Below are 22,123 nucleotides of genomic sequence, written 5' to 3'. Positions count from 1 at the left end.
AAAAAAATGTCTTCCTATTTTAGAAAACATCCAAAATAAGGCCCCTACTGGATTTTGAATCTGTCATTTTCTGCAGTTCAAAGGGATTTTGTTAGAAACTGGCAAAATCATTAACTTCTCAGCTTTGAATCATTGAATAGACAGGATAGAAACATCTCAATTTACAGCAGTACTGGTAGAAAAATTCAATGGTAAGAGAAAGAGCATTTAACTCTGGGGATTAAATTGCACAAGCTGCTATTCAAATAAAACTTCCCCTCCACTATTCTTTGTGCTGTATCATGAAGCTTTGAGAAAATAAGAAAAACATATTAACTTTTAAGATTGACCGAAATATGAGGCCATTATGTAAGATGTTTTTTTTTTCTTTCCTAGTTGAAGCATTCATAAATATCTATGTGATATTCTCTAGCTTGTGATAGCTTTAGGGGTCTCTAGAATGGAGGGATACTTTGCATAGTATCCAGAGAGAGATGTGTTAACACCTTGTGTTAGAAGAAAAGGGAATTGTGCTTATGTCAAATAGTCAGCATAAGTGATACAAATTGTATCACAGAAACCCCTAATGCTTTTGAGAATGAATGTCACTCAATCATTATAGAACACTGAAAAAATTTACCTATTGAAAGAGTTAAGTAAGTTGGGCGTGAAATCTTGAAATAGGATTGGAAGTGTAAATGTTTCCTAAAAATGTTAGTATTTATTATTTCCTTGAGAAGGTGGCCAGAAAAAGATTTACATGGCTCATGAGAATCTATTGTATGGCATTTATAATCAGTTCTAATAATTAACTGGTAGAAATATTTTTGAATATTTTAGCCAGTAATATTTGATGCACGAAAACTATAAATAGACCCCATTCTTTATTTTTGAAATGTGTGATGTTTAAGATACACTTTTACATATCTCCCATCCAGCTATAAATTTTTATGGACAATCTCTAAAAATAATATACACTATTGATAAACATTGGATGTTAAGGAAATGAAACATTTCCTTATAATTCAGGAGGGCAGAAAACTTGATACCTTCACAAGTAAGTCAGGTGTAACGTGAGTCAACTCGTTTAACCTCCCTGAGCCACTGCTGACATTTCCTTTGCTTTTGTTACAATGAACCTCAAATGGTAACCATTCTTATAAATTAATCCTTGCATAGTATTTATATTTTTATTATATAGTGGACAAAGTTGGATTAGCCCCATACTGTGCCATTCAAGCAAATTTAAGTAGGACCCTTTACTGTTGCCTTGGGAGAAACTACCTTAGTTCTCCTGTACTTCTGGATTTGGAGTTAGGCATCCTCCTGTGATTTACAGGCCATGTTCTGATATACTAACTATATTGTGAATATCATCCTTATCATTTCACCAACTAAAATTTGCAAAGTTTTGTTAATTGCAGAATTTTACTGCAGTTTGGGGAATGAAGGAGGGGCATCACAATAGTATTCAGAGCACAGAATAATTTGAATATGGAACAGGTGGGTCTTAAACCAGACCACAACCATCTCTCGTGGCCATTACTCAATATGTAGAACTCTGACTTCATATTCTTGGACCTTGTGACTATAATTTGACGACTCCATTTATTGATTAAATAGAGTATTCGTATGTTCTAGTAAACAGAAGAGTTTTGTCTTAGGGTATGCATCCCTTGGAATGCAAAACCAGTTACAGTTAGCTGCGATTTAAATATTATTGGGTAGTTTCTACTGTATCGCAATAGACAATAATGCATTCTAATAATAAGATTCTTTTTTTTAAGTAAAGATTCTTATCCTAAGTGGAATGGGGCATCTAACTGACTTGTTTACTTTTGTTTACTTCTTTTCATTATCTCAAACTTTAGTACAGTATAATAGTTTTCGTAGATTGCTGTGATACTATTTACACTATGCTCTGGAGATATTTTTGTAAATATGGCTAAAATATTATTGGAATAAGACTTCTGGAATCAGAAATCTAATGTCTTTTTTCTTGTTAGAATAGGTGGATACTACCTTAAACATGTTTCTTGAGATTGTAACCCCAGGAAATGTCCCGTATATCCCATAAGCTTCTGGTATGATATTGTAAGCGACATTAGTAGCATTTATAATTTTTAATTTATAAAACAAGGGGGGTGGAGAAGATTTTTCAAAGTGTCTTCCCACCTCTTACATGTAATGATTTTGCAATTTTAGACACGTAAAGTAGTGCCCAAATTTTGATATTACAGTTGTATTATGTCACAATATACTAAGTCAAAATGTTATCACAATTTAAAGTCAGGTGCATGTAGAAACAAATACTGGGCAGTGTTGGCTGAAAAGAACAAAGGGACAGCAGACCCCAAGATCAATGTTTCCCTCTCCTGCTTTATAGGCAGCTTCCTTAACTGTGGACTCTTGTTCTGAGAACCAAGAACCTGGGTATTGCACTGTCAGTAACGTGGCAGTTTCAGATGACTGGTGAGTAAAATTATGAGTTTGATCTTTATTATCAACTGACATTAAAAAGGAAATTATACAAGGGTGCCTGGGTGATTCAGTGAATTGAGCATCTGACTTCTGATCTCAGCTCAGGTCTGGATCTCAGGGTCATGAGTTCGAGCCTTGTGTTAGGCTCCACACTGAGCATGGAGCTTATTTTTTTTTAATTTCTATTTATTTATGATAGTCACACAGAGAGAGAGAGGCAGAGACACAGGCAGAGACACAGGAAGAGGGAGAAGCAGGCTCCATGCACCGGGAGCCCGACGTGGGATTCGATCCCGGGTCTCCAGGATCGCGCCCTGGGCCAAAGGCAGGCGCTAAACCGCTGCTCCACCCACGGATCCCTTATTTTTTTAAAAAAGGAAATTATACATTTAAAGATAATTTTATTATGTTAAAGTGTTATGAAAGTTTATAGTAGTCTATCCTCTCCAAAAGAATTTTCATGCTGTAAAATAAGAAATTAATAATTTCTGTACAGAATATGTAAAAATGGTGTGAAATGAAGTAGTAGAGATGAGGATAAAGCTAGAGGAAGGAAAGAGTGACATAGCCTATACTGTTTGAGATGATTCATGAAATCATTGCATGTGACCTGGGTCCTACGAGGTTAGGCTAAGGACCCCACTCCTTAAATACCTCCTCTGAAAATTATATGCAACAATTATCCACAGATATTTTTTCAATGGTGCCTCAAGCTGAAACAGCATTATGCCATCTAAAACATAAATGATTTTAATAGAAATAGCAACAGAGAAAAAGAACTATTGACACATCACCCAGGATCTTAATTAAATTATTGGCATTACTATCATCTTGTAGTGGAGAAAAAATATAAACTAACATTAATATTAGAGTTGTCACTATTTCTACTGCACTGTTTCTCCTTTCTGAGAGTATGCTTCCTCTTGCTAATTCAACATTGTTTTATACATCCCATTTGACTAACTGAAAATGTCATTTCCATAAGTTATATTATTTTTCATACCTTGAAAACCTAATAATTCTGTAAAAATCTGTTAGAGGATATGCATCAATAGGTAATATTTTCCATTCAAATTTGCCACGCTATAACACATGCCAGAAAAAGTTATGTTCACTCTTTTTAAAACTAAACATTCTACTGAAATCTATCATGTTGGAACTAATATACTTATCTTTGCTTTCTTATGTAGGACTCTTGATGTTCAGCCAAATCGAGTCACAGTTGGAGGTATCAGATCGCTAGAACCGATCCTTCAGAGGAGAGGACATGTGGAAAGCCATGATTTTGTCGGGTGTATAATGGAATTTGCAGTCAATGGAAGGCCTCTGGAACCCAGCCAAGCTTTGGCAGCACAAGGCATCCTAGATCAGTATGGCAATTCTATTTTTTACTATTTTAAAGAAAAAATGCACAAAATTTACATAATTGAGCATCTAAAGATGAGATTCTTATGCCCAAAGCCCTAAAAGCATCAAAAGTGTTTACACTGCTTTGAATTATAAATATTTATTTATAGTTGTGAAATTTTGTTTGGCATAAAATGTGATTTTAGTTAGAAAGTTAACTCTTACTTTCTGGAGTCTGAGAAAAATATATGTGTGCACGTATGCTTGTATATACTTCACATTACCTTAAGAAGTTATTGGGAAGATTATAATGATTTAAGTAGGGTAAATCACACAGAAAAGAACCTGGCACATAATAATATATAAATGTCAGTGCTGATGCATGCAAAAAACTATTTGATATTAAATAGTTTTACATACAACCTATATATTTTCAAAAACTCGATACACCTTTAACAACCAATAATTTGATTGACATAAAACATTTTATTTTCCTATCTATTAGTTAGGTTCCCAGCATTGATTTAGGAATTGTGAAAATAACATTGAAGCTTGTTCCTCCACATTTGCCCATGCATGCATCCATCCTATAGTATACCTTGTATCCCATTAATATGATTGAACTACTTTCATTCCCACAAAGACCAGTCCCTTTTTATGTAATAGATCCAATCCCCCAAAACCCTCTAAAAACACCTTTCCTGCTAACTCGTCAGTGTCTCTTTCCTCATTTCAATCCATGCTGTTATTTCTCCCATTTTTTAAAAAAAGACTTCATTCCATTTTTCTCCCTGGCTACCATATTCTCTCTTTTTGAAAAATTGTTCTATCTTTGTCAATGTGATCAATACCCTTTGCATTGCTAAAAACAATGGTCAGTTTTTATCTTATTTGAACTTTGATATTCATCACTCCCTCGCACTAAAAATACTCTATTAGTTTGTCCACCAGCACATGGTACACTCCCAGTTTTCTACTCTGACTCTTTTTCTCATATGCTTGACCTCTTCTCTTGTATATCTATATTCATTATTTAAACCATGTGTTAATTGTTGAAACCATGTGTTGTAGTCCTTGGTTTTAAGTACTGTGTCTAAAACTGGTGACTCTCAAATGGTTATCTTCTACTTGGCCTCTTCTCTGAACTTTAGACCCTGATACCCCACCGCCTACTCAATGTCTCACCTGTCTTTCTGACAAATATCTCAGACTGAAGTTTATTTTATTTAATTTTATTTTTTAAAAGATTTTATGTATTCATTTATGAGACACACACACACACACACACACACACACACACACACACAGAGAGGGAGAGAGAGGCAGAGACATAGGCAGAGGGAGAAGCAGGCTCCCTGCAGGGAGCCGATGCAGGACTAGATCCCTAGACCTGGGATCACGCCCTGAGCCAAAGGCAGATGCTCAATCGCTGAGCCACCCAGGCATCCCACAGACTGAAGTTTAAAATGGAACCTCTGGTCTTCCTTCCTGACTCCTTCCAACTCTACTTCTTCCACAGTTTTCCCTATCTTAGATACTGATAACTCAAGCCACCCACCTGTTCAGTCAACACATTGACTCCTTTGACCCCTCTCTTTCTGACATACCTCACATTCAATCCACAGCGAACAGAATGACAGTGAAAAACAGATGTCAGTTCTAACTTTAACTCAGAAGGCCTTCATGATATAGCCTTTTTCTTAATTTTGTCACCATATTTCCATATACTTCTTTTTCTTGTTCACTCTGCTTCAACTGCATTGGAACTCTATAGGTACATTTATACTTCAAGATTTTACTTGCTGTTTCCTCTGCCTGGAATGATCTTCTACCACATATGCTTTGCTCTCTCAATTTGTTTAGGTCTTTACAAAGGTGGGTCCTTCACTGATGAATCTAGAGGACCAGCAACACCATCCCCTCCCCCCAAAAGCTCCCGATACTCTTTTGTCTATCTTAATTTTCCTGTAGAACTTTTTTCATTCTAACATCCTACTCGTTTACCTAATTTTTGTTTTGTTTTTTGACTGCCTCCTCCACAGGAAAAGGAAATACTTCATGAACATATGGATTTTTTCATCACTTTACCCTCATGCTTAGAATAATATACTTATAATTGGCATATAGTAAGCATTCAGTAAGCATCAGTTGAATGAGTTGTCTGAAGGAGGAGATGTCATATTAACCAAAGATGTCCTGCTCAAATAAGAATTAATTTCAAGAGGAAATTATCACCTCTTTTTCTGTGTTGTGCAAGATGTCATTTTGTTTAATTTTCTCCTTTACAAAAGAGGCAGAACATGTGTCACAGGACAGCTCCCTACTTCAATTAGGTGCTCCAGATGTAGTTGTAACTTGAGTTTCAAAGAAGTGAGTGCATGAAACTAAGCAAGCTAATAAAACTTTACATCTAATTTAAACAAATTCCCCGCCACACTTTATTTTGTGCCTTATGAGTCTTCGTTGTGATTTCATTTTAGATGTCCTAGACTAGAAGGTGCTTGTACTCATAGTCCCTGCCAACATGGAGGCACATGTACGGACTACTGGTCATGGCAGCAGTGTCATTGCAAAGAAGGACTAACTGGGAAATACTGTGAAAAATGTATGCAAGCTGTTTTATCTTCCACTGGAAATTATAATAATCGTGAAAAGTATAAATATATGCACTCAAATATATAATTGTATTCAAGAATTGTTTTCTTTCTAAATGTTGAAAATGTTAAATGGTAATAATTGGTAGAATATAGTGACATTTTCTACTTGTTTTTTTTTTAACTTGAAGAAGAGTGGTATTCTTTTAGACTTATTTACTGAATTTTTAAACCATTTTCTTATTGATTTAGTAAAACTACTTTATAGGAATATTAGATGATTTACAAGGTTGAGGGCTATACCATATTTTGGCTTAATATTATCTGCCTTTAGGGGATATTTATCCAGTAAATATTTTGTATGTGGTAGAGAAGTATAAATACTAAATGACTGAAAACTGAGTTCAAACATCATATAATGGCAGTATGACCTATTATAATTAAGGGTGATACTTGAATTTTATTTTTTTTGAAGAATTTATTCATTTATTTTGAGAGAGAGAGAGAGAGAGAGAAGGGAGGGGGAGAGGCAGAAGTAGAGAGAGAATCTCAAGCAGATTACTATTAAGCACAGAGCCCATCACAGAACTTGATCTCATGACTCTAAGGTCATGACCTGAGCCGAAATCAAGAATTGGATGCTCAACCAACTAAGCCACCCAGATGCTCCAGTCCTTGAATTTTAATAGACAATTATTGGAATTGGTTTTGAGTCTTTTTAAAATATTTTTATTTGTTATTTGCTTTTAAATGCCAATACTATTTTTAATAAGATGTTAGCGATGTTCAAGCCATCATTAAAATATGGCATTCTCTAATTGTAAGCTGGGCATCCCACTAACACTAATGGTTTCTTCTATAAAATTTGCTTTATTTTCAAATATGTGATTACTACTTAAATCATTGCCATTATTTGACTACTTCTTAAGAAGTTTTGATTATATTAAAGTATGAGAATGAATAGAACATCATGATCACATTAAAGATATAGTGTAAGCCAAAAAATCTTACTAGCAGAAGATATAATTATGTTTAAGTTTTAGGACAAAATCAAAACATAAAAAAAATTTGGTGTCAATATTTTTCTGTAGTAGTGAGTATTTGGTAAGTAGGAACTCAATTACATCTGGAATATGAAATGGCTCATTGGCTTGAGAAATGCCTGAGGTCCTTTTTTTAAATTGAGATATAGCTCACATACTATAAAATTTACCTTTATAAAGTATACTATTCAATGCTGAGGCCCTTTTGAGTTCAGTTGCTTTATGTTCTTTCTTTAGCTATATTCACTGTCACTAAAACTTCTGAAGTTCAGTAGTGTGAACATTTTATCACATTATGATGAATTATAATTATACATGACAATTACATATAATGATCAGATGATTATTACTACCAACAGTTACTACAAATATAAAAATTCATGCACATCTTTGTCTGAATTTGTAACGTGCTAGAAGCTTAAGATTATAAATCACTTAGCTATGAAAATGTACATTCATTCATGAATTTTGGAAACAGGAAAACTTATTATAAACACATTTTTCAATTCCATATTTTTAACAGGTGGTATCTCTATAGGCATTCAGGATTTATATCATATATCAAATATATTAACGAATATTTCCCAAATGATTAATGCTTCTGAATTGGACTTAAGCATTTGAAATTAACTTATGCAATATTTCACAAGTGGAAATAATTTTTTTCAAGGGGAGGATTGGGGAACATTGATTCCAAAAACCTGATATCTTGTTATCCTTTTTATAATCCTTGTCACTTCTAAAAACTTTTTAAGAAGCCTAATGGATGCATTCATTTTTCTCTTTCTTCATTGGCTTTCAGCTATTACTCCTGACACTGCCTTATCATTAGAAGGCAAAGGGCGCTTGGATTACCACATGAGTCAGAATGAGAAGCGGGAATATTTGTTAAAACAGAGCATACGAGGTGCCATGTTGGAGCCTTTTGGTGTGAACAGTCTGGAAATAAAATTCAGAACAAGAAGCGAGAATGGCATTTTAATCCATATCCAAGAAAGCAGCAATTACACTACTGTGAAGGTAAGATAAAAGCTAATGGTGACTTCATTTGATTAGACCGCCTGCTGTGTCATGGTTTAAATCACTTCGCCCATAATTTCTGTCCTTTTCTTTACAACCCATTAGAGTTCCGACTAATGCTGGGCACTATTCCAATATCATCTATCTTAACTATTCCCCAGGCATTGGCCAGAGTAACAAAGATCTGAATGGTTTGGTTTCTAAACACTTTTGTCTTGGTTTAGAGTAAAGACCACTGCTAGGTAGGCCAGCACAGAAAGAATTTGTTGCAATCTATTTTGTCAAATAAAAATTTATATTGCTTTTATTTCTCTACTTTTAAACAAACTAAAACAAAAAGATGTGTCTAAAATTAAAAAAAATTATCCAAAAATTACTCCAAACATTGATATGTCTGTATTAATTGGTGAGATTAGAATAAGGAAAAACATTTTTAAATTATCTGGCTTGATTCTGGAACATACAGCCAATTCACTAATTTCACAGGGGTTAGCCTGTGAAATTAAGTATCTTTGGAATTACTGTAAGTTAAATTACAGCTGAGTCTAAATAAATTATTTTTAAATATTCTTTTCATGAGAACAATGTATCAATTTATCACAAGGCTTTTACATAATATTTTAACTAAACTGGTGAATAATTTCCTTACCTATGAATTTTCCTTCAGCTCTTGGTTTTCTGAATTTCTAAGAGTTAAGTCTGCTTTCTTTCCCACAAATAAGACCTCATCTTTTAAATTATCAGTTTCTTTTAGTTTAGTTATCTTGGCTGATTTCTATTAATATCACTTTGCTATTATAATTCTACTCATAATTTTCATATGAATTTTGGTAAATTCTGAAGGACATAAACCCAGATTTCATGTATTATTTGCATCTATAAATCAGTATTTTAAAAATTACTAAAAGCTGAGTTCATGAAGACAAACAGCACTGTACATACAAAATCACTAGGTTTAATTCACATATAACACTAAAAATAAAAATGGACATTCACTTCTCAAGTTCAGCCTCTTTATTCATAAAATTTCTCTGCATCCAAGTCAACTCTGGTTGTTATGTCGCAGGCACAAATCTTTAATAAGCACTATGAAAAAATCTTCCCCAAATTCTCACAATCATCCTAGCTCGGTCATTCTCAACTGGGGTTGATGTTTACCCCTCCCTCGTCCCCAGACCCAGGGGACATTTGGCAATTTTTTTTTTTTACTTGATGAAATATTTTATTAAAATGCTAAAACTTTTTTTTATTCTTTTTCAATCTGGAGGCATTTCTTATTGTCTCAGTGAGGAAGGGGATTATTAGCATCTAGTAGGTAGAGGTCAGGCATATCACTAAATATCCTACATTGCACAATACTGCACCTCACCACAAAGAATTACCTAGTCCAAAATGTCAAGAGTAATGAGGTTGAAAAAACCCACTCTAATCCAGTATGGAGAACATCTTCAGGTTATAACTCTACCTCCATTATTGAAACAAAGAGTCCAGTTCAGAATTAATAAAGCTACTATAAAACAAAGCACATATGTCACTATATTATATTATTATTTGATGTTTATAATTTTTACTAGAAAGTTTATCAGAACCAAAGAAAGTAATGAAGTACAAAAAGAAGTAAACCTTCACGGGCTACAAGAAACACTTTTTGTATGCGTTGAGAGGCTTTGACATTGAGGTCTGCGCATTATCTGTTAAGCTGCTTCCAAGTCCTCATGCCATTTAAATGACCTATGAAATATTTCTGTACATTATCTCGTTAAGCCAAGAGATACAAAATACAATGTGGTTGAAGAAATCAGGGACTGAATTTTTTTTTTTTTCTTAAGGAAGAAGCTGAATGTCAGGATCCATTTTTGTCACCATAAAATCTTTCATTTCCAACAGGACAGCAGCATGCAACTTCTCCAGATTTTCTTATTTTGGTAGCAAGCACTTAGAGATTTTTTTTTCCTGAAGGAAAAGTAAATGCTAATGAATAAAAATAATGACTAATGCAGACCAAAATGCACATTTCTTTTGTATGAATATTTTGAAAAGCAGCTTTTTAGAGATTAAGGGTCTTGGCAGGTAAAATAAGTAGATTAAAAAAACAGTGAATAAGGAGAACAAAATAGACAGGAAGAGAATGGCTGTTGTAAGTAAGCAGGCAAGTTTTTTGGATGACAGGAATACGATCTACTTACACAGGCTAGGAAGCTAGTCAGAAGGGACTGTTACTTTTCATTTAGCTTATCATTGACTAAGGCCCCTGGTTTTCCTCTTTCTTTCTTCTGGCTCACTTTTTGACAGCATCTTTCTCTCGTTCTCTTTTTCTTTCTTTCTTTCTTTCTTTCTTTCTTTCTTTCTTTCTTTCTTCTTTCTTTCTTTTCTTTCTTTCTTTCCTTTCTTCCTTTCTTTTTTCTTTCTTTCTTTCTTTCTTTCTTTCTTTCTTTCTTTCTTTCTTTCTGTCTTTCTTTCTTTCTGTCTTTCTTTCTTCATTCTTTGCATCAAGCCATCTTTCCCTTCTCCCTCTCTCTTACACACACAAAGGCAGCTAGATGATATATTTGAAAATAAGAAAAAAACAGTTGAGTAAATGGGCTTTCAAGTGGTTTGAGGGGAGAGTGGCAAGAGTGGGTAGCAATAGCAATGTGAGGAGAAAAGAGAATGTGGAGAATAGATAGGGTCTGTTAAGATAAAAAAGAAATTAGGTAGAGATAATTTTAGACAGAAAAACAGAAGGAAGCACCCTTGTGTCTAATTGTGTTGATGGTATAAAGTGTTTCACAAATCTCCCTTCTTTCAGGGCATGTTGTAGATCTCCATATTTGGAGTTTTGTGATCATGTCAGATGATGGGCTTTATTTCTGTTCCAAATCAATTCTATTGTCTTGGCATATAGTTTTTTTTGTTTGTTTGTTTGTTTTCTGTTGAGTGAGGCTAAGTGCATTCTACAGAGTTGGTATGAGGGATTCCGAGCTCTAGATTAAAAAGTAATTAAATAAATAAATATATGGGTAAATTAAACTAAGCAAAAAAATTGCATAAAAATGAGCATGTTGTTTTCAAAGTTAAGGATACAAGAGCCACGTAGAGTATTACTGGGGAGAAGCAAAACATTAGAAATGTTACAATGGGAACTTGTGTTCTCATTCACCAAACCCCATGGTGTATTCTAAAGACTCTCTTAGAACTGATCAAATAAAAGGATGCCAGGGACTGATCAGGTAGGAGGGAAATGCAAAGCTGGGAAAAGGCTCTTCCCAAGGCTTCTTTCCAGAAGGACTCTGGCTCTAACCAAAGAGGGGTTGCTGTTTTTACTGTATATTTCATGAGATCTTGCCCATTTGATGAAATGTTATTATCATTTAACCACAACTTTCTTTTCTTTTCCCATCTGAGTTTGGTACTGAAATATATTATTATCTAGAGAGACTGTTTTAATAAAATATTACAATATAAATAACGTATGTAAATGTGTTAGGCATATTTTCCACAAAGCAAAATTGAGCTGATTTTTAGTTCTACCAGATGTGTTTGTTGCATGTAGAAATAGCATTTGATCTGAGTGACAAAATAACTGATCCATCCTTTCATCCCTGTCATTCGATACACAGTGCCACTTCATCCCCCAGCCCAGGCACCGGCTCTGTCTGGCAGCATGATGGGATTATGCTCTCTGAACCAAATGTTCATCTTGCCTCATAAATTATTTCATTTTCTTAAGTACTTAGAATACTGGAAACTTGGTAGCTGGAAACTGGAGCAGGAGCATCCTGTTACCCAATGTTCTACTGGGCAAAGTAAAAGAAACTAAATACCCCTTAGATAAATTATAAAAGGCAGCCAAAGTGAAGACTTGCCCAGACACCTCATTATTAAGAATTCACTCATTGTTCATCATAGTTTTCATCTCAATAAATGATATAAACAATAGGCATGCTTTCTTCTAAATTTCCAGCGCGGTACAGATAAAATAATGTCTTATTTCTATTTTCCCCACTCTGCTTCATTTTTACCTAAGCATTGATGTTTCTTTTTGCAAGTACTTTTAGCATTTTTTTTTGACTATGGTGGGCCATTTACTAAAGTGACATTTTTTTTTTTACACTTACCATTGTGATTAAATGATAATTATAAAAAGGTATACTTTACTTATCTTAAAATGGGTTTTCACTCCATTATTATCTCAATTGTGTTCCGGAAAATGATTGTATGCATCTTGAAAAATTACATATGAATATAATACACCTTGAAAACTATTGAAACCATTGACTGTGAAAGTATATGTCACCTAAATTTGTAGAAGCAGGCTGGGTAAGTATACTCTGATACAGCCAGAGTCCTCAGCTAGTCTATTGGCTTTAAATTGATCAATATTTGAAGGTTTCATTTCATTTTTACTCTGTTTTTTTTTCAAGCACATCATAATTTAATTGTACACTATTTTTAATACATTTTACAGATTAAAAATGGCAAAGTCCATTTTACATCGGATGCAGGAATTGCTGGGAAAGTGGAGAGAAATATTCCTGAAGTGTATGTTGCAGATGGCCACTGGCATACTTTTCTAATTGGAAAAAATGGAACAGCCACAGTACTGTCCATAGACAGATTATATAACAGAGATATCATCCACCCTACCCAGGATTTTGGTGGCCTCGATGTGCTCACTATATCTCTTGGAGGAATTCCACCTAACCAAGCTCATCGAGATTCTCAAACAGGTAATTGCTTGTGTTGAGCAAAGAAAAGGTAAGATTGTTCCTATAAAAGTAGCTGGACTTCTGATCATCATACCTATCTTTAGAAAGTCTATAACAAATTATTGGTCGTCACTTACTTTAGCCATTTGCATTTGTTCTACCAAGTTCATAATTCGGCCCACAGCACTTCCCTCATACACCGAATATTTTTTAATCCATTCATTCACTTATTCATTTGTTCATTCACGTGACACATTTTTGCTGAGCTCCTCCTTGGCACTGGGAGTAAAATGGTGGACTAAAGAAATGGCTGCTCTCCTCATATGACACATGGCCAAGTAGGGAAGACAAACATCAATGAAACTGTTACATGCATAAATATGTTATTATAGACCTTGATAAATGATGTGAAGAAGGAATATAGAATTCTATGAGATTTTAAAAAGGGAGAAAGGGAAACTTCCCTGAGAAATTGTCATTGGTACTTTTGTCGGAATTATGAAAATGAAGATGGGAGAGTATGAAAGCTTAATTTATATTGATAGGAACTGAACAAAAAGTAGATTAAGTTAAGATCACAGAACCTGGCCTACTGGCATACTGGAGATTGATGTCACAGGTAAAGGATGAAGTTGGAGAATGAAGCAGGGCCTTCTAGACCATGTTGCATTTTTGGTCTTACTCTCAGGACAATGGGAAGTCACTAAAAATGTATTTTAGGAACATCAAGATTAGATATGCAGTGATATTAAGTATCTTTCAGGTTACAACATGGAGAATGCATTGGAAGAGGACAGGAATTGCATAAATTAGCTGGGATGATACTGCTGTGATCTAGGCAAGGTATTCTGTGAGTTTTAACTAGTGTGGTGGCAGAGGAGTTAGGAAGAAGTGGATAAGGAAGAAATACCTTAGGAATTAAAATAAACCAAACTGTTGATGATTTTGGTGAAATTCAGGAAGGTTTCTGACTTGTCAACTAGAAGATGGGCAATGCCAATGAAAGAGGAAACTGCAGAGCAGTGCAGAAAGAAGGTGTCTGTAGAAAATATCAAGATGGTGGTTTGGGACATTTGGGGCTTGGAACACCTCTGTGAAAAATTTTTGGATAGATAGACTATAATCGGGAGTGGAAACCATCTGGAAATACATATTAGGAGCTAGCCAAGTCAAGCAAGTAACTGAGGTACTAGGCATGGATGTGATGACCTAACATGAGGGTGTAAAGTAAAAAGAAAGCCTAGAGCCTTAGCTTAAGCAACTCTAGGAGCCAGTGGTTGTTTTGGAACATAAAAGGGACTAAGTCATAGAAAGAAAATCTGGAGAGCAGGAACAAAAGCAGATGTTACAGAAGCTCATGGAAAAAGAGTGTATCAGGGATGGAAATATCACTATAGTGGAAGGATACCAGGAAAATTGAAAAAGGCGGGGGAGAGTAATAGACTTGAGTCATGAAAGCAAAAGTTCAAGTCATCAGTTATTCTTATATACTAGCTTACTTTAGAATACGGATGATAGTCCATTTGGCTGTTGTAAGAACCAAACCATGTAAATCATACTCTTTTGTTAGTGTTAAAATAGATTCTTGGGCTCTGGGACAGGCACATTAGCTATACTAACACATTCAAGTCCAACAAAGAGTCTCTCAACTTTGAAAAAATAATAATAGTTATTACCCCCTAAGGAGCCATTTTAAATTTTTTTCTCCCTAAATTTTGCCATTCCCACCTCACGAAATGTTTACGCCATCATCATACTCGGCATCCGCCCTCTAGAGGACCACAGAGCTTGTCATAGCTTTTTCTTTGGCTCTCCAGGAGCCTAGGGTCAACTCCTTGGGAGCAATATCACTTCCACAGAGAATGCATGATCTGATGATTCAAGCTATTAACCTATTCTTTGTTGTTGTTGTTCTTTTCATTGTTGTTCTTTGTAAGTATTTTTTTTTAACAAATTCTATTTCTGTGTATGCAATTCTTGGTATGTAGACTATAAAAATAAGACAGGTAAGGTAATTAAATAAATAGAAAAAGAGGGAGAGAAAGAAAAGCCAGCCTGTCTGAGTCATTCGTAAAGCTTCAGAAAGAGCTCCGTCTGAGCAATCCTCTCCATACGTATGGTCATCATGGAAATCTTACACATCGTAGGTTACGTTGTAAGATGCACAGAAGTACCGTCTTTGGACTGGGCGATGGCTCTGAGACTGTGGTTTCTAAACTCTCATGACATGATGGTCATGAGAGTCTGCTAGTGCCGGGTTGCAAGTCTCAGTTTTCTCTAAAATGCCTCGCTGCTCCTTCTGCCCGCTGCAGGTTTTGATGGCTGCATCGCTTCTATGCTGTATGGTGGAGAAAGTCTTCCCTTCAGTGGGAAGCATAGCTTGGCCTCCATCTCCAAGACGGATCCCTCAGTGAAGATTGGCTGTCGTGGCCCGAACATCTGTGCCAGCAACCCCTGCTGGGGTGACTTACTGTGCATTAATCAGTGGTATGCCTACAAGTGCGTTCCTCCTGGAGACTGCGCCTCCCACCCGTGCCAGAACGGTGGCAGCTGCGAGCCAGGCCTGCACGCCGGCTTCACGTGTAGCTGCCCGGAGTCCCACACTGGGAGGACGTGTGAGACGGTGGTGGCCTGTCTTGGTGTCCTCTGTCCTCAGGGGAGAGTGTGCAAGGCCGGGAGTCCTGGTGGGCACGTCTGTGTTCTGAGTCAGGGTCCCGAAGAGATCTCCCTGCCTTTGTGGGCTGTGCCTGCCATCGTGGGCAGCTGCGCCACGGTCCTGGCCCTCCTGGTCCTGAGCCTGATTCTGTGCAACCAGTGCAGGGGGAAGAAGACCAAAAACCCCAAAGAGGAGAAGAAGCCGAAGGAGAAGAAGAAGAAAGGAAGTGAGAACGTGGCTTTCGATGACCCGGACAACATCCCCCCCTACGGGGATGACATGACAGTGAGGAAGCAGCCTGAGGGGAACCCTAAACCGGATATCATCGAGCGGGAAAATCCCTACCTCATCTACGATGAGACTGATATTCCCCACAGCTCAGAAACCATCCCCAGTGCCCCCCTGGCTTCCCCGGAGCAAGAGATAGAGCACTACGACATCGACAACGCCAGCAGCATCGCCCCCTCGGACGCAGACATCATCCAGCACTACAAGCAGTTCCGCAGCCACACCCCCAAGTTCTCCATCCAGAGGCACAGTCCCCTAGGCTTTGCGAGGCAATCCCCCATGCCCTTAGGAGCGAGCAGTTTGACTTACCAGCCTTCATACAGTCAGGGTTTGAGAACCAGCTCCCTGAGCCACTCCGCTGGCCCTACTCCCAACCCGCTGTCTCGCCACAGCCCGGCCCCATTCTCGAAGTCCTCTACGTTCTATAGGAACAGCCCAGCCAGGGAATTGCATCTACCTATAAGAGATGGAAATACTTTGGAAATGCATGGTGATGCCTGCCAACCTGGCATTTTCAACTATGCCACGAGGCTGGGAAGGAGAAGTAAGAGTCCTCAGGCCATGACCTCTCATGGTTCGAGACCGGGGAGTCGCTTAAAGCAGCCAATTGGACAGATCCCTCTGGAATCTTCTCCTCCGGTGGGACTGTCGATCGAAGAGGTGGAGAGGCTGAACACCCCTCGCCCTAGAAACCCAAGTATCTGCAGCGCAGATCATGGAAGGTCTTCTTCAGAAGAGGACTGCAGAAGGCCATTGTCCAGAACAAGGAACCCCGCGGATGGCATCCCAGCTCCAGAATCTTCTTCTGATAGTGACTCACATGAGTCTTTCACTTGCTCAGAGATGGAATATGACAGGGAAAAGCCGATGGTATATACTTCCAGGATGCCCAAATTGTCTCAAGTCAATGAATCTGATGCAGATGACGAAGATAATTATGGAGCCAGACTGAAGCCTAGAAGATACCATGGCCGAAGGGCTGAGGGAGGACCTGTGGGCACACAGGCAGCAGCACCGGGGGGTGCTGACAACACACTGCCCTTGAAGCTTGGGCAGCAAGCAGGGAATTTCAACTGGGACAACCTTTTGAACTGGGGTCCTGGCTTTGGCCATTATGTAGATGTTTTTAAAGATTTGGCATCTCTCCCAGAAAAAGCAGCAGCAAATGAAGAAGGCAAGAGTGGGACGACGAAGCCGGTCCCCAAAGATGGGGAAGCAGAGCAGTATGTGTGAACTTTATGTACTGGCATTATATGCGTAGAAAACAAGGGACACTCAGACCATTTTAAGGTTGCCGACTAGGGTGGGTTCCATTTGCAAAACAGGCCAGTAGGGACTGGTGTTGGAGGGAAACTTTAAAAAATAATAACCACAATGCTGCTGAAACAGACTCAACACAAGTCTTTAATTTAAATATGCTTGGTTGAATTTATTTTCCTGCATGCTTCGTATTTTGTAACTAGTTATGTGGCATGCAGCGTTTGGAAAGTTTTTTCTTATTTACCAATGTTTGATTTGTGATTTTTTAAAATTAATACCGTTGCCATTGCAGAAACGAATTTGTGCTTTCACAGTGGGGTATGTGTATCGTTTCCATTGTATTATCAGTGTTGTTTTGCATCGCCAGATCCTTGAGGTTTAACCAGCCCTTGTAAAGTGTAGAAAGAGCCCTCCTATCCTTGAACGAAAGACTGAGTATTAACACTTTTCAGAATTATAGATTGCATATTTGATGTTGCTCAGAAATGTCTGATATTTGAGTAAGTTTTACATGACAGTGGGTACTAAAGTTAAGTCATTTTGTTCAGCACTTTAGAACTTTCCTACAAAATTGTGTTAAAACTTCTGATTTCTTTTTCTTTTTGTAAACCATTGAGGTCTTCTGACCTTCATCAGGCTTCCACTAGGAACAAAATGACTGCATATTATTCTTAGAACACTGCTACCTTCCTACTGTGGAATGATGTTCTCAGCAGCGCTTCTCAGAGACACTTTTAGAAGTTATTTATTGAAAAATGTTCTATGCTTTTAAATTTTTAAAGAATCGACCTGAAGAAAGCCTATGATTGGACTTAGTTTTCAACTGTTTAACATTTACCCCAAGTACCCAGTTTTTATAATTTATATAAGGTCAAATTTCGACTCTTCTTTCTTTCTGCCATTTTGTAGATCATTTTTTAATACCGTGTAAAAACTTTTTTTTACACCTAAGCTGTGTTTTTGATACTGATATTTTCCTATGCTGAAAAGTTTTCTTACTTTCAGGGAAGGTAAGAAAATACTTTTTTTACATTTGTTACTTATGTAACATTCATATTTTTCACATTTTGATATTTGTAACATACTGTATGCTTTCTACTTGTAAATGCCAACAATAGAATTAAAATATTTATTTAAAATACTTTGCATTCATAGTGTGACGTTAAATTTTCATCTCTCTATACTCTTCTACACCCAACATGAATAATCTCTACTTGTCAATAGACAAGTTGAAATATGAATGGGCGACATCATTTTCTTTAAAAAAAAAAAAAAACCTGAGTGTGGATAATTGCCAGAACAGATATTTTAAGGTCACTAGTACATTCCTACCTGTCAGAGTTCTTGAAATCCCCTAGGGCATAATGAGTCTAGACGAGATTGTGTCTTTGGGGATTAACTTTGTTATGAACCTGGTTTAAGCCTTCAGGCAATAAATGTTTGGAAGTTCCCAGCAGAGTATGTTCACTGAAGTCCAGCTTTAGACCAGGCTTATAGTTGTAGGAACAGCAATGAATTAAACCTAATTATGGAAAAATGTCTGGGTCTCATTTTCTCCAAGGACCCAGCCGAAATGTTCTAAGTCTGATGGTGGGTAGGAAGAATGACAGTGAAGTCTCTGCTACACATACCTGTCTAATTTATTGATCACTCTGCTGCATAAATTCTAAACACATTTTACATGCTATCCTAGCCAAGCCAAATCTCTATTTTCAAGTAGTCACCCAAGAGTGGGACAGTTCAGAAGAGACTAGTCCAGAACAAGATCCATTTGTGTATAAAAACTTACATCTGAAATAATAGGATTTCTACAAATCGCCTCATAATTTCAGAACTTTTTGTAAATAAATATCTGGCCTATAATATTTATTCAAAATATCATCTTCTAACATTGGCTGTGCCATACTGAATAGGGATTTTAATAATATGTAAGTTTTTGGTACATAAAATATGTAAACGTTTTTAGTAAATACAATATTTTTAAATTAATACCAACAGATTGAGATACATACCAGAATTATTTTGTCATTTAATAATTATGAGATTTTTTTGTTTCGGAAAAAGAAATAAAATGTGCGTCTAATCTAAAGTGTAACATTCCTACAGTATAATTTAGAGACCAAGTGTAACACACTAATCTAATTTTCTTTTTTTTTTTTTGTCACCTGTGATGAGCCAACATGTCTTAGTATTTCCCTATGAATTTTAGTATTATGAATGTATGTGCCAAATATGGGAACATGCTGATTGCTTTGCATAACTCAAAACAGAATACTTTTTTTTTTTTCTCAAAATCTCTGAAGCAGCTCAAGATGTCTTCAAGGATATAAATTCTGTAATTGAGAACAGAGCTAAAAGTAAAAAATGATAACCATGATTATGGCTAAGGGTTAAGAGGGCCAAAGCTGATGCCAAGATTCTGTATTCTAATTCTCTAAGAATTCTCTCTAAGAGAGAATTATTATCTCCTTGATTAATCAATCCCAGTTTAGGAATAAGATAGGAATTTTATAAGAAAATTTCTCGCCTTTGGTTCTTCTTGGAAATTTCTCCATTGAAGCAAGAACAATACTTGTAGCAAAACAAATCAGAAATGTTTGAATGTAGGTCTCACTTCAAATGGAGATTAACACTTAATTTACTGAAATAAAGAAGTGACCAGGCATGCACTACGGTGGAAGTGGAGGCAGGATTATAGGCCGATGGACAAGGTAACACTTTCCAAAATTAACTGTGAGCAGTGACCTGCATGTTCACATTTAAAACTATGACCTCAGAATTTTAATTCAGTCGCTGCTAGGGTTTATTGGATTGCCTGGCATGCAGAATCACTCTGGGGCTTTCTTTCCAATGCACACTGAGATGACTGAGTGAGCAGGCCTTCAGGGGCAGCATGTGACCATGCCCACACAAGATCCACAGGTATAGGGTAGCAACATGGCCCAGGTCTCTGATCACTTAGTTCTTGTTCTTGTTGTTGCTGTTGTATCTAAGGTTGTTTCTGGAAATTTCTAAATTGGCTGCTATTATCAGTGGTTCATTCAGGTAAATTAACATCATTGTAAGGAATGAAGAGCAAATTGGAAAATGGAGCACAACTTCTCTCTTACATTGCTGCCATCACAATGTTTACCAACACCAAGATGGTGAGAAATATAAGTGGCCTAAGCTTTTGAGAATTATGCCCCTTATGTTACTTACCATGGGAAATAAATCACCGTGCAACTTTATTACTTTCAAACACTCCATCTAAGAATAAAGCACCATTTCATGAACATGCATTTTTATTTATTTGAATTCACCATTATAGTAAAATTATTCTGTAAAAGGTGAAAATGACTTCAAAATTTTGAATCAAAAACTCAGCCGTGCACTTTTCCCCATACTTTATTTTATGTCATGGATATAATTCTAAAAGGACTAGCATTTCAAAAGGACAAAATTTAACTTTCTCCTGGGAAAAATAATATTAGAGATGAAAGATATTGTAGCTACATTTATTAGCTTTCAGTGTGAAATAAAATATTAAAATCTGTAATTAATCTAGTAAATACTCCTTAAAAAAATTTTGAGTGAAATGTCACATCGTTAATAATGTATATGGTTACTACTACTGAGCCAAGCCAGTTTGTCAGTCCAAAAGTTATAAGCTAATGTTATACATGAATTCAGTATTTTCATTTAATGTTAATGTGGGAAAGGCATTAGGTTCTAATAAATGTTGTTGAGAACAAATAAATGCTAATAATCCAATCTTAACATCATCTGCGTATCTCTGACAATCATTGCAAATAAATATATTCTGGACTAATGACCATGAAGTACAATATTCTCTTTCAACAGAGAAATAGACTGAGATATAAAGGTCAGTGTCTTGGGTAAGTCCATTTAATTGCAAACAGTAATTAGTGAGCTTTACATGCCAGGCAGTCTTTAAATCATGGGATAAAATAGTGAAGAAAACAGAAAAAGCACCTCCCTTGATGGAACCCTACATACTAGTAAAGAAGACAATCAATATGTAATTGCAATAATAATTATGTTGTATGAAACCTAATGGAAACAATTGCCAGCAAGCCAGCTAAAGAGTGGAAGGGCTACATATTGATTGGGGAATGTGTATGCTATGGTCAAGGAAGACCTTTCTGGAAAGATGACATTTGAGCAGAAAGCTGAATGAGGCAGAAGAGCAAGCCATGAACTCTCATGGATAATGCTGCTGTAGACAGGGCAGTAGCATGAAGAAGCCCAGAGTAGGAGAACATTCCATGTTAGAGAACCCACCAGAGAGTGAAGGGTCAGATCTTTGTCTACACATCAGCAAAGACTGCACCACAAGAATCCTAGGGATGAATGGTAAAAAGTAGGAATAATAATTCAGATCAGGCCAGAAAGAATTACTGTTGAAGCAAATCTTCATGTATATGTACTAATTGGCAAAATAAGAGCATCTCTACATGCAAGGTAAATCCTGAGAATGTTGATATGCACTCACTCTGCGCTGGTGTCTAAGATCCAGAAGACAAAAGGAGAGATGTGTGTAATTGAGGTAAATGTCCATACTAACATTGATGGATTCACGCTATCCTCGATGACCAATCCAAGCCTCTAGGCATATTCACAGGAAGCATGTTAAGATGTATGAAAATAAGGCAGTATGTTTCTTTATTGCTGAGACATTAATATATCCAAAGTATCAGATATCTACTGGTTAGAAAGTTGCAGAATTTTTTATTTTAAAGATCAACTTGGGGATGCCTGGATGCC

General features: G+C 36.5%; 1 protein-coding gene across 1 annotated transcript in view; it reads left to right on the top strand.

Moving 5' to 3' along the window:
- FAT4 (FAT atypical cadherin 4) overlaps positions 1-21,120 on the top strand; it is a 176,459-nt gene extending 155,339 nt beyond the window's left edge. The window contains exons 12-17 of the mRNA XM_025420557.3: positions 2,366-2,451; positions 3,651-3,830; positions 6,288-6,412; positions 8,247-8,464; positions 12,912-13,173; positions 15,465-21,120. Of these exons, the coding sequence (XP_025276342.3) occupies positions 2,366-2,451; positions 3,651-3,830; positions 6,288-6,412; positions 8,247-8,464; positions 12,912-13,173; positions 15,465-17,329 (2,736 nt within the window). The 3' untranslated portion in view covers positions 17,330-21,120. The remainder of the gene's footprint in view (positions 1-2,365; positions 2,452-3,650; positions 3,831-6,287; positions 6,413-8,246; positions 8,465-12,911; positions 13,174-15,464) is intronic.
- The last annotated feature ends 1,003 nt before the right edge of the window (positions 21,121-22,123 follow it).

Source organism: Canis lupus, chromosome 19 (assembly GCF_003254725.2).
Source record: "Canis lupus dingo isolate Sandy chromosome 19, ASM325472v2, whole genome shotgun sequence".
Taxonomy (NCBI): Eukaryota; Metazoa; Chordata; class Mammalia; order Carnivora; family Canidae; genus Canis; species Canis lupus.
This window is presented reverse-complemented; position numbering and strand designations above follow the sequence as displayed.